The sequence below is a fragment of the Bombina bombina genome, chromosome 3 (assembly GCF_027579735.1).
Source record: "Bombina bombina isolate aBomBom1 chromosome 3, aBomBom1.pri, whole genome shotgun sequence".
Taxonomy (NCBI): Eukaryota; Metazoa; Chordata; class Amphibia; order Anura; family Bombinatoridae; genus Bombina; species Bombina bombina.
The window spans coordinates 49,050,606-49,064,752 of record NC_069501.1 but is presented as its reverse complement, the minus strand read 5'-3'; the positions used below and the strand labels follow the sequence as shown (position 1 = coordinate 49,064,752).

General features: G+C 39.2%; 2 protein-coding genes across 2 annotated transcripts in view; one reads left to right on the top strand and one right to left on the bottom strand.

Annotated features, from left to right (window-relative positions):
* CCDC191 (coiled-coil domain containing 191) overlaps positions 1-4,750 on the top strand; it is a 134,995-nt gene extending 130,245 nt beyond the window's left edge. Inside the window, exon 17 of the mRNA XM_053705833.1 lies at positions 3,996-4,750. Coding sequence (XP_053561808.1) covers positions 3,996-4,128 — 133 coding nt within the window. The 3' untranslated portion in view covers positions 4,129-4,750. The remainder of the gene's footprint in view (positions 1-3,995) is intronic.
* Positions 3,713-14,147, bottom strand: part of ZDHHC23 (zinc finger DHHC-type palmitoyltransferase 23) — a 76,145-nt gene continuing 65,710 nt past the window's right edge. Inside the window, exon 5 of the mRNA XM_053705838.1 lies at positions 3,713-12,876. Within this exon, the coding sequence (XP_053561813.1) occupies positions 12,609-12,876 (268 nt within the window). The 3' untranslated portion in view covers positions 3,713-12,608. The remainder of the gene's footprint in view (positions 12,877-14,147) is intronic.

Below are 14,147 nucleotides of genomic sequence, written 5' to 3'. Positions count from 1 at the left end.
TTAAGATCATGCTGCTCAAATAGCTGAAGCCTTACACAAATATTATGAAAATCGATATAATTTATCGCAGTGGACATTAGATAAATGAAAGGACACCAGACATTATGGACTATAGACATGATTCATAACTATTTAGACTTTGTCACATTGCCTGAATTAACTAAAGATCAGAGAGATGATATCTCGGCTCCATTCAGTGTTGAATTAATTTAGTCATTAAATATCTTCCTACCGACAAAGCCCTTGGACCAGATGGTTTTACTAATATATAATATAAAAAATATATTGATATTATCTCTCCACAGATGTGTGCGTGCCCTATTTAATGCTTTAACTGAAACTCACCCCCCCCCCCCCTTTAGAAGCAAATATTTCTCTACTTCCCAAACCTGGTAAAAACCTAAGTCACATAGAAAATGATAGGCCGATTTCACTTCTAAACACTGACATTAAGATATACGCTCAATTATTGGCTAACCATTTAATTAATGTGATGCCTCAATTAATCGGTAAAGATCAAGTTGGTTTTATACAATCTAGATAACCTAGAGACAATACTGTCCAAGCAACAAATTTGCAATCACACATTAAAACTCACTGTATCCCCCTAGTGGTAATCTCTACAAATGCCGAAAAGGAATTTGACTGCTTTTGCTGGTACTTTTTAAACATTCCTTACAAAAATTTGGGTTAAGCCATTGAGAAAATATTTGCACTTTATGCTTCACCAACGGCCAGAATCAGAATCAATGGAACTTTGTCAGAGACATTTTGCATAACCAATGGGACTAGACAGGGATGTCCCCTCTTCTTTTTGCATACATAATTTAATCTCTTGCAACAAAAATTTGGCTAGATCCCCTAATGCAAGGAATTAACCTTGGAAATGTAGAGCACAAAATATTACTATACGCGGATGCTGTACTATTATTCTTGACAAATCCTGAACTAGTCATCCCTAAAATAATGTAATTATTTAATGATTTCCAAGTAGTCTTACTTTATTATAAACTAACATATTTTAAATGTGACCTGATTCCATCAATAATATGTCAACATGTCCTTTCAAATTACAAACAGAGAAAAATATTTAGGCATTTGAGACTTCCATTGATAATTTGTTTAAATTTAATTACGACCTTCTTAGTGGGAATATTATTGCAGATTTGTCTAGGTGGCAATCTGGAGAAATATCTTGGTTAGGAAGAATAAACAGCATTAAAATGAAAGTCTTACCTCGCATACTTTACGTATTTCAAGCCTTACCCATCCCAATCACACCTACCTTTATTCCACACTTACAACAACAGATTTTTAATTTTATCTGGGATAAAAAACATGCCAGAATCAATAAACGTATTATAACTCTTCCAACTCATCTAGGAAGAATGGGAGTTCCAGACTTATACAAATATTACATTTAGAATATAATTATTCAGAATCTCTAAATATTTTCCGCAATATAAAGATATCTTCCATCTCATGTAAAATCTAAGAGATGAATTATAAAATCTTGCATTGCTGGTACTTAACTCCAAATGGACTTCGGAAAATATATCTATCAGGGAAAAATATTTGTTGGAGATGCAAAAGTGACACGGGGAACATGGCATACATTTGGTGGAAATGCCAAAAGCCAAACACATCTTGGCCGGCAATAGCGTTAGAAATATCTACTATATTAAATAAACATATTCCCATTCCAAACATTTGGCTTTTTCACGGATTCCCTTCTTCACTTCCAGTTGTACAGGAGTTACTCAATACGTTATCTAATGCAGCAAAATATGTTATAGTTAGGAGATGAAAGTCTGAAGAAATTCCTAATGTTGCCATATGGATAGATACCTGTAATGACATACTGAGATTAGAAGAATTTAATTATATTAAAGAGATGGTAAACTATGCTGACTTTAAACTTGCGTTCGTATGCAAAATAAAAAAAATAAGTGGACTTTCATTCATAAAAACATCAAAACCGCTCGTTATATTTAGTCTTAAATAGCTGAAATTTCAGATACTTTCCTCCTCCCGTACCACGGCCGCCACTGATTTATTCATCTCACGTGTTTTTAAATACCAATGACAGCCAGGCCAGTCAGCGACACTGATATCAGCAAACATGCCCTAAGTTACTTATGCGCATGCGCTACACATTGGATCGCTGACTGACAGTTAAATACAATGTATTGCATACGGAATGAATGCATGCGCATAGCGAAAGTTGAAGAATTAGATGCCAATACAATGACGTTGCGAGGGGTGGTTCAGCCCTCTCGTCGGCTAAAGAAAATAACAGGAAGTAATGACGGGGGCGGAGCAAGGAGCGATAACGCTCTGTAAGTAAAATATTATTTATTATATAAAGGAATAAGGGAAAAAACATAGCGATTTAGGTTAGACATAACTGAGGATTAAGAATTTATTTGCCAATTGGTGAAAATTTACCATCACTTTAATAATAATAATAATAATGTTGTGTTTTACTGGGAATCCTATATCGTCTCAAAATTTCATAAGTCATTTTATTATTTTCTATAATTAGGTCACATAAGGTGTAATACCCAACGAGTAGTATAAAAGGCACGTTTTGTGTTTTATTATAAAATGCCGTTGTGAGGCGTATCAGTAATGCTTTTATAAACGTATTATTGTTATTTCTCTTATATACAGTTATACACATTCAGACCAATGAATCTCTGTATTTTTGTACAATGCACTGTTATAATGTTTGTATTTTCAATATTCTATTTGGTCAATAAAGAACGAATTAAAGAGATAGGTCGGTAATAGTGCTGCCATCTAATGCTCTTGTTAATTTGCAATTTTAAACAACTTTCTATTTTACTTCTATTATCAAATTTCCTTCATTCTCTTTGTATCCTTTGTTGAAGGAGGAGCAATGCACTACTATGAGCTAGCTGAATACATCGGCAGCCACTAATCAGCAGCTTGCTCTAAGTAGTCCTTTGTGCTCTGAGCCTATCTAGGTATGCTTTTTTAACAAAGGATGACAAGAAAATGAAGCAAATTAGACTTTCATGTCCCTTAAAACTCAAAATGTAATTCCCCTTAAAATGTTTATGCGCAATTTAAAAAAAAAAAAATAAGACTGCAATGTAGAGCTGTAGTGCAATGCATAGCAGGATGTTGCAGCTTTCTCTGGCAGCGAAGGGAGTTAAAGGGACAGTCTACTCCAGAATTTTTATTGTTTAAAAAGATAGATAATCCCTTTATTACTCATGCCCCAGTTTTGCATAACCAACACTGTTATATTAATACACTTTTTACGCCTACGATTCCCCTGTATCTAAGCCTCTGCAGACTGCCCTCTTATTTCAGTTCTTTTGACAGACTTGCATTTTAGCCAATCTGAGCTGACTCATATAATTCCACAGGAGAAAGCATGTTATCTATATGACACACATGAACTAGCGCTGGCTAGCTGTGAAAAACTGTCAAATACACTGAGATAAGAGGTGATCTTCAAGTGCTTAGAAATAAGCATATGAGCTTACCTAGGTTTAACTTCAACAAAGAATACCAAGAGAACAAAGCAAATTTGATAAGCGTAAATTGGAAAGTTGCTTAAAATGACACGCCCTATCTGAATCATGAAAGTGTCCTTTTAACTTCATTATTTGTCTCTCAGCAATCTCACCACATCACACAGAATCTGTTTAGTAATGAAGAATCACACAGAGACTACGTATTTATTGTATTTATTTAATGCGATCTGTACATGAATACAATGATACTGTACATTACATCTAATACAGGTGTATAAGGAAAAGAGATTTGATTGAAAGAGTTTATCATATAACTGGAGGTAGACAAGGGGAAGCATGCAGGAGAGAGAGACAGAGGCGGTTACATAGGCGTATTTCTAGTAATACAGACATTGTATTGCAGCACCAGCAGAAGAGTTAGAAAGATATCATTCATACTCTGTAAAATAACTAAACACTTGTCACTGGGGCACATTTCTGTTTCAGGCGGATTCTACTAACAGCATTTCGAATCTGGAAACAATACCCACAATATACCAAAGAGCTGAAGGTACGGGAAGAAAGAAGGGAACTACTGAGAAAAAAGGTGTCTGAAATGCTCCCTGACTTCAGGATGTGATGAGAGAGGCCGGCTGTATTCCTAACAGTAACAGGCGCATGGGTTTTAGCTGTGAGCCTTTTGCTAACCAGGACAACATGGAACGGATTCACTGATGCCCATAACTGCAGGACGGCACTGTGACTCTAAAGCCATGCGCAGTTTATACAATAGGCTGCACGTCATGCAGATGTACATATAGAACTATAGCCTTTAAAAGGGACATTGTTTTTCTCACAAATATTTCCAAGTAATGCTAACAGGCCACTCCCACACCTCTATTAGGGGAGGGGACAAAACTTTATATGTATGAAAACAAAATGTTTTATTTGAGACAGAAACATGTATTTTATTTTTTTTTTAAAGATACATTTTGGCTAAAAGCCACAGAAAAATCTGACTACAGTGTCTATTTAAAGGTTTTTTAAAGCTTAATCCCGTTGCGGCTAAAGGGGTTAATGAGGTACTGAAGCTAGATTTTGTTTGTATTATTATCATCAGGTAGATCTGTATATTGCAAGAACAGCACATTCTATTGATTCATTGTATTAAGTCTGCAAATATTCAGAAAAAAACGATTTCGTATTCATGTTGTGTGTTTGCAGAACTCACTATAAAAAAGATTTTTTTTTTAGAAAATGAAGATGCAGCTTCTGTCATCTAATGCTGGAAGGGGGGTGTTCGTGAATGATCTGTTCTTTTCGTGAGGTATCATGTTTGTGCTTTTGTTTTTCACAGAAAATAATCATTATGGCTCCTTAACAGATCTCTATAAAACGACAGCACTGCACTTTATGCGATGACTCACTGCAGGTAACAATAGCCGTAGGAAGATGGCTAATAAACCGCTAAATAGGCTGTAATCAGATCACTGATCCAAGGGACACGTTTTAACCTTTATTTTAGATCATAGATAAAAGTGCTACACCCTGTGTTCTACTGACTAACAGAACCCACACAGAGTGTCTGATACACCTGGGGAGCACACTACAGACTGTAAAATGAGTGACTAAAATAAATTCATATTCATAAGGGATAAAGAAAAAACACAAGGTAACTTACAATTACATATATCATTGTTGCACAAGCGGACTAACAGGCTGCACTGAAACTGGATGGACTGTGGATAAACATATAAATGTTATTTGCATAGTAGTAGTGATGTGAATGTTACAGAGCAGATAATGAACAAATGAGGAAGAACCTGAATACCCAATAATCATTTCACATGTAACTTTATTAAAAAGACATTAATGTACAGAGGAAGGATGCATGCCCTCATTTTGATAGGCAGGGGCCAGCTTTCCTGATACAACACCTGCTCAGGTATCGGGAAAAATAAATACACCGCACCTCCAAGTCAGATGAACTGGGAATGTTAACCCATTGGTTACAAGAGGGAGATGCAATACTCTGCAGTGCTCTCTGGCGTTCAAAAGCTAACTGCCCAAACTGAAGACAAGATTCACAGTATAGAGGTAGGTGCCAGCGACAGCCTGGGATGAGTAAAATTTGTTTTTTTTCTCTTGTAAGGTGTATCCAGTCCACGGATCATCCATTACTTGTGGGATATTCTCCTTCCCAACAGGAAGTTGCAAGAGTCCACCCACAGCAGAGCTGCTATATAGCTCCTCCCCTAACTGCCATATCCAGTCATTCTCTTGCAACTCTCAACACGTATGGAGGTAGTAAGAGAGAGTGGTGTACTATAGTTAGTTTTTTATCTTCAATCAAAAGTTTATTGTTTTTAAATGGTACCGGAGTTGTACTATTTTATCTCAGGGAGCATTTAGAAGAAGAATCTGCCTGCGTTTTTCTATGATCTTAGCAGAAGTAACTAAGATCCACTGCTGTTCTCACATATGTCTGAGGAGTGAGGTAACTTCAGAGGAAGAATGGCGTGCAAGTTATCCTGCTATAAGGTATGTGCAGTTATAAGTTTTTCTAGGGATGGAATTGCTAGAAAATGCTGCTGATACCGGATTAATGTAAGTTAAGCCTAAATACAGTGATTTAATAGCGACTAGTATCAGGCTTACTATCAGAGATATATACTCATAAATTTGCAATATAAAACGTTTGCTGCCATGTTTAATCGTTTTTATATATGCTTTGGTGATAAAACTTTATTGGGGCCTAGTTTTTTTCCACATGGCTGGCTTAAATTTTGCCTAGAAACAGTTTCCTGAGGCTTTCCACTGTTGTAATATGAGTGGGAGGGGCCTATTTTAGCGCTTTTTTGCGCAGTTAAAATTACAAAATGAATCATCCAGCTTCCCTCAGCAGTCCCATGAATACTATAGGACATCTCTAAAAGGCTTCCAAAATCGTTTATGGGGAAGGTAAGACCACAGCTAAGCTGTGGCAGTTTGTTGTGACTGTTAAAAAAGTCTATTTAGTTTTTTTGGTCCGTTTTTTGCATTAAGGGGTTAATCATCCATTTGCAAGTGGGTGCAATGCTCTGTTAACTTATTACATATACTGTAAAAATTTCGTTTGATTTACTGCCTTTTTTCACTGTTTTTCAAATTTTGACAAAATTTGTTTCTCTTAAAGGCACAGTAACGTTTTTTATATTTGCTTGTTAACTTGATTTAAAGTGTTTTCCAAGCTTGCTAGTCTGTACAAACATGTCTGACATAGAGGAAACTCCTTGTTCATTATGTTTAAAAGCCATGGTGGAACCCCATCTTAGAATGTGTACCAAATGTACTGATTTCACTTTAAGCAATTAAAAAAAAATTATCACCAGAGGATTCTGTCGAGGGGGAAGTTATGCCGACTAACTCTCCCCACGTGTCAGACCCTTTAACTCCCGCTTCAGGGACTCACGCTCAAATGGCGCCAAGTACATCAAGGGCGCCCATAGCATTTATTTTACCAGAGGATTCTGTCGAGGGGGAAGTTATGCCAACTAACTCTCCCCACGTGTCAGACCCTTTGACTCCCGCTTCAGGGACTCACGCTCAAATGACGCCAAGTACATCAAGGGCACCCATAGCGTTTATTTTACAAGACATGGCGGAAGTTATGAATAATACATTGTCAGCGGTATTAGTCAGACTACCTGAAATTAAAGGAAAGCAAGATAGCTCTGGGGTTAGACCTAATACAGAGCATACAGATGCTTTAAGAACCATGTCTGATACTGCCTCACAATATGCAGAAGCTGAGGGGAGCTTCAGTCTGTGGGTGATATTTTTGACTCAGGGAAGATGATTTAACCTGATTCTGATATTTCTACATTTAAAATGTATGCTTGAGAACCTCCACTTGTTGCTCAGGGAGGTTTTAGCTGCTCTGAAATGACTGTGTTACAATTGCAGTACCAGAGAAATTGTGTAGACTGGATAAATACTATGCAGTGCCGGTGTGTACTGATGTTTTTCCAATACCTAAAGAGTTTTACAGAAATTATTAATAAGGAATGGGATAGACCAGGTGTCACTGCTGCTGCGGCGTTCTGGTTTGAGTCTCTGGATGAGGCTTTACAGGTAGCGACTCCATTGGATGAACATACTTGACAAGCTTAGAGCACTTAAGCTAGCCAATTCCTTTGTTTCTGATGCCTTTGTTCATTTGACTAAACTAACGGCTAAGAATTCTGGTTTTACTACACTGGCGCGCAGAGAGCTATGGCTTATATCATGGTCAGCTGTCGTGACTTTAAAAAAATAAGCTACTTAACTTTCCCTTCAAGGGGCGGACCCTATTCGGGCCTGGTTTGAAGGAGATTATTACTAATATCACTGGAGGAAAAGGGTCATGCCCTTCCTCAGGACAGGTCCAAATCAAGGGCCAAACAGTCTAATTTTTGTGCCTTTCGAAACCTCAAGGCAGGTGCGGCATCAACTTCCTCTAAGGCAAAACAAGAGGGAACTTTTGCTCAGTCCAAGACGGTCTGGAGACAACCGGACCTGGAACAAAGATAAGCAGGCCAAAGAGCCTGCTGCTGCCTCTAAGACAGCATGAAGGAACGGCCCCTATCCGGTAACGGATCCAGTAGGGGGCAGACTTTCATTCTTCGCCCAGGCATGGGCAAGAGATGCCCAGGATCCATGGGCGTTGGAAATTATATCCCAGAGATATCTTCTGGACTTCAAAGCTTCCCCCCCAAAAAAGGGGGAGATTTCACCTTTCACAATTATCTGCAAACCAGATAAAGAAAGAGGTATTCTTACACTGTGTACGAGACCCATCCAGCTCCAAGCGAGGAACAGGGACAGGAGAGTCAATATAGGACTACAATGGATTTGAAGGATGCTTATCCTCACATTCCGATACACAAAGATCATCATCGGTTTTTCAGGTTTGCCTTTCTAGACAGGCTTTACCAGTTTGTAGCTCTTTCCTTTGGGTTAGCTACAGCCCCAAGAATCTTTATGGAGGTTTTGGGGTCGCTTTGGCGGTCCTTAGGCCGCGGGGCATAGAAGTGGCCCCTTATTTAGACGACATCCTGATACAGGCGTTAAACATCCAAATTGCCAAGTCTCATACGGACGTAGTACTGGCATTTCTGAGATCGCATGGGTGGAAAGTGAACAAGGAAAGAGTTCTCTATCCCCAATCATAAGGGTTTCCTTCCTAGGGACTCTGATAGATTCTGTAGAAATGAAAATTTACCTGACGGAGTCCAGGTTGTCAAAGCTTCTAAATTCCTGCCGTGTTCTTCATTCCATTCCGCGCCCTTCGTTGGCTCGGTACATGAATGTAATCGGCTTAATGGTAGCGGCAATGGACATAGTACCGTTTGCACGCCTACACTTCATACCGCTGCAACTATGCATGCTCAATCAATGGAACGGGGATTACACAGATTTGTCCCCCATGCTAAATCTGAATCAAGAGGCCAGAGGTTCTCTTCTCTGGTGGCTATCTTGGGTCCATCTGTCCAAGGGTATGACCTTCCGCAGGCCAGATGGGACACTTGTTACAACAGATGCCAGCCTTCTAGGTTGGGGTACAGTCTGGAACTCCCTGAGGGCTCAGGGATAGTGGACTCAGGAGGAGACTCTCCTTCTAATAAATATTCGGGAACTGAGAGCGATATTCAATGCTCTTCAGGCTTGGCCTCAGTTAGCAACTCTGAGGTACATCGGATTTCCGTCGGACAATATCACGACTGTGGCTTACATCAACCATCAAGGGGGAACAGAAGTTCCCTAGGGATGTTAGAAGTCTTAAAATGATTCACTGGACAGAGACTCACTCTTGTCTCCTATCAGCTATCCATATCCCAGGTGTTGAGAACTGGGAGGCGGATTTTCTAAGTCGTCAGACTTTTCATCCGGGGGAGTGGGAACTCCCTCCGGAGGTGTTTGCACAAGATCAAGCAGGAAAGTGCTTCAGTGTTTTTGATAGCGCCTGCGTGGCCACGCAGGACCTGGTATGCAGATCTGGTGGACATTTCACCCTTTCCACCATGGTCTCTGTTTTTGAGTCAGGACCCTCTACCTCAGGGTCCTTTCAACCATCTAAATTTAACTTCTCTGAGATGGACTGCCTGGAGACTGAACGTTTGATATTATCAAAGCATGGCTTCTCAGAGTCAGTCATTGATACCTTAATACAGGCATGAAAGCCTGTCACTAGGAAAATTTAACATAGAAATGGCGTAAATACCTTATTGGTATCAATCCAAGGGTTACTCATGGAGTAAAGTCAGGATTCCCAGGATATTATCTTTTCTTCAAGATGATTTTGGGAAAAGGATTGTCAGCTAGTTCCTTAAAAGGACAGATTTCTACTCTGTCTATTCTTTTGCACAAGCGTCTGGCAGATATTCCAGACGTTCAGGCTTTGGTTAGAACCAAGCCCGTGTTTTTAAACCCGTTGCTCCGCCATGGAGCTTAAATCTGGTTCTTAAGGTTCTTCAAGGAGTTCCGTTTGAACCTCTTCATTCCATAGATATCAAACTTTTATCTTGGAAAGTTCCTTTTTGGTAGCTATTTCCTCGGCTCGTAGAGTCTCCGAGTTATCTGCTTTACAATGTGATTCTCCTTATCTGATCCTCCGTACGGATAAGGTAGTCCTGCGTACCAAACCTGGGTTTTTACCTAAGGTGGTATCTATCAAGAATATCAATCAAGAGATTGTTGTTCCATTCTTGTATCCTAATCCTTCTTCAAAGAAGGAACGTCTATTACACAATTTGGACGTGGTTCGTGCTTTAAAGTTTTACTTACAAGCTACTGCAAATTTTCATCAAACATCTACCTTGTTTGTTGTCTACTTTGGACAGAGGAGAGGTCAAAAGACTTCAGAAACCTCTTTTTCTTTTTGTTTAAGAAGCATAATCCGTTTAGCTTATGAGACTGCTGGACAGCAGCCTCCTGACGGGATTACAGCTCATTCTACTAGAGCTGTGGCTTTCACTTGGGCCTTTTTAAAATGAGGCTTCTGTTGAACAGATTTACAAGGCGGCGACTTGGTCTGCACTTCATATTTTTTCAAAATTTTACAAATTTGATACTTTGCTTCTTCGGAGGCTATTTTTGGGAGAAAGGGTTTTTATAGGCAGTGGTACCTTCCGTTTAAGTACCTGCCTTGTCCCTCCCTTCATCCGTGTACTTTAGCTTTGGTATTGGTTTCCCACAAGTAATGGATGATCCGTGGACTGGATACACCTTACAAGAGAAAACACAATTTATGCTTACCTGATAAATTTATTTCTCTTGTGGTGTATCCAGTCCACGGCCCGCCCTGTCATTTTAAGGCAGGTAATTTTTTTCATTTAAACTACAGTCACCACTGCACCCTATGGTTTTTCCTTTCTTTGCGTGTTTTCGGTTGAATGACTGGATATGGCAGTTAGGGGAGGAGCTATATAGCAGCTCTGCTGTGGGTGGACTCTTGCAACTTCCTGTTGGGAAGGAGAATATCCCACAAGTAATGGATGATCCGTGGACTGGATACACCACAAGAGAAATAAATTTATCAGGTAAGCATAAATTGTGTTTTTTTTTTTAATGCTGAGCAGATTTTCTAATTAAAATGAAACCGTCAGAAACAGAATGTAAAGGCAGAATATAATCCACTGGTTTATAGATTCTGCAATTTGGTCCATGGTGCTATCTGTTATCAAAGGATTTATATATATTGCTGTGTACAGTGCTGGGAGAAGTGCACTTGTTTTTTATTATCACCTCAAGTGACTATGGCAATAGAAAGGCGTCAAAAACAGCCCCATCTCTACAACTACCAAATATAAACGAGCAGCCTGACTTGTGCGACAAATGTCATAAAGGAAACTATGTCATTATTTCTGATCATTTACAACTGTACATGGCAGTTTTGTAGCTTATATTACATCGGTAAGGTGTAGTCTCATAAGTAAATACAGTTAATCCACCAAACAATTTCAGGCAGCAAATGTAAATCTGCTTGCATTTTTTGTTTTGTTTAATTATTAAAGAACATTTTATTCAAGGCGCATATAATGGTTTAGATATAAAACAGATATTGTTTATATTAGTCAGGCGACTGTTAATGTTAGATAAGAGTTCAGGTCCTTCTATAGTCCATTACTGAGAATAGTAATTTAAGCATAAACGTTGCTTTTTCCTGTAATTAACATATTTTCATCTGTAATTTCCCCCATGGGTAAATATTGCGGCGCCCTTACTATTATTATAAGCAGAAGTGCAATTTTGTTTTAACCCCTTGGATACCAGAGAGGGCAACATCACATTTCATAACCCTTTCTGGCATCCATAAGGTTAACTGTAACCCTAACCAAATCTCAACATATATTGACCGTGTCATTATTACATTTGGATGTTATAGGAGATGAAAAGTATATTCAGCATTTGCACCAGAAAGACTGTGTGTGTGTGTGTGTATATATATAATATATATATATATATATATATATATATATATATATATATATATATATATATATACACACACACACACTATCTAGTAATTCTTCAACTCTGTGCAATTAAGTGCTTGTCGTTAAGGCATTAGTTGTGTAAACCTCACCAGCTAAGTGTTTTCTGCTTTTGGACATTTGACTAAAAAAAAAAATCTAATATATATATATTGCAGCAATTTTGTGTAAAACTTTAACGTCCACTTTCAGACCATGAATGTAAATCTGAACCACGCACTGTGCTTCAGCAATTAGATTTCATTTTTAAAACACCAGGTTATAAAATGTGTTTATCACTATTTACATGCTTTGCTTTTCAGGGCTTAAAATTGCTGATTGACAAAACCATTAAAGTGCTACTCAAGACATTTATAATAAAACAAATTCCAAATAAAGCAATTTATTTGCCTGTGCTTTACTAAATCATTCTCAGCATTGTGTGCACCTTTAAAAAGAACCTTACGGTAAAAATACAACTTATAAAGTTTTAAGAGATAACTTATAAAGTTTATATAGATGTGTAGAGCCATCTCCAGTATACGGTAATAGTGAAGTGGTCTCTCCGTTTACTAAATTCATTGTGAATAAGGCACTGGTGTAACTTAAAAAAAAAAAATCAGCAATCTTAAACAATGTCAGCAAGGCTATGTTGAACATCTTGTGATTCTAATGAAAGAAAGTGCACCCAGTTCTTGAAGAAGCCCTGGTTGAAGGTTCCTGTGTCCACTACCAGGCCTCCAAGGTAGCAGCGCCCCATCTTCTCCCGCAAGGCGATACACGCTTCCCTCTCTGTGATGTTATAACTGATATTCAGCAGCTGAGTGAGGAGGATGTAGCCGATTCCAGCTGTGACTATTGTACTGTACCACACACAGGTGTAGGCTAGGGCAGTGCTGGACAAGAGAAAAACAAAGATCCCAGTTAGAATTTCAACATCTCCGAAACTGGATTGTGCTTAAATAAATGCAGAACAGCATCTCCACTACTACAGGACAAAGTATGTTTGTGTAAACACTGACCCACAAAAAGTCAGACAGGTGCCGAGGGTAGGATAAGAAATAGCGAGGTGTATAGCACCAACCTAAGTGAAAACTGACACTAATTTAAAACGTTCAACTTGTGATATGCACGCTACTTCCAATGCACGCAAACACCCGCAATAAACCCCTTATCGCTTGCTCACAACTGTTAGCGCTTCACCCGTAATCTGGCCCATTGTAAGAAAAACAAATTAGTTTAAAAATTAAAGTATTTTTACACTAGGACTTTAAAAAGCTATTATTTATAGGCACTACAACAAAATAATGCTAGAAAATCTTTTCTATCTCTAGCATAGAGGGGACAGTAACTTGTCCTTCTGTCACACAGGAGGATATAAACGCAGGAGCAGGGAATCCACAGACTGGGGAGAGGAAATTAAAATAAGACAGGTTGGCAAAGTGACCAGCAATGAGAGACTGGAAACAATCAGACAAACCAGTGAATAAGAGAATGACTGGTGAGAGAGAAACAGGGAAGCAGAGACTCCGGGGGAGAGGGAAGAGAGTTAGAGAATGAGCGGGGGAAAGAGATAGAGAAGGAAGCAAAGACTCCGGGGGAGAGAGAGAGAGAGAAAGAGAGAGAGAGAGAGAGAGAGAGAGAAAGGGAAACATAGACCCAGGGGGAGAGAGAGAGGAGATGAGAAAGAGAGTGGGAGAATGAGCAGGGGAAAGAGAGAGGGAAACAGACGCAGGGGTAGAGTGACAAAGAAGAGAGGGAGAATGAGCGGGGGCAAGAGAGAGGGAAACATAGACCCAGGAGGGGAGAGAGAGAGAGAAAGAAGAGAGGAGAAAGAGAGTGGGGAAAGAGAGTGGGAAACAGACGCAGGGGTAGAGAGAGAAAGAAGAGAGGGAGAATGAGCGGGGGCAAGAGAGAGGGAAACATAGACCCAGGGGGGGGAGAGAGAGAGAGAGAAAGAAGAGAGGAGAGAGTGGGAGAATGAGTGGGGAAAGAGAGTGGGAAACAGACGCAGGGGTAGAGAGAGAAAGAAGAGAGGGAGAATGAGTGGGGGGGGGAGAGAGAGAGAAAGAAGATATAGGCGAAAGAGAGTGCGAGAATGAGTGGGGGAAAGAGAGAGAGGAGAAAAAGAGTGGGAGAATGAGCGGGGAAAGAGAGAAAGGGAAAC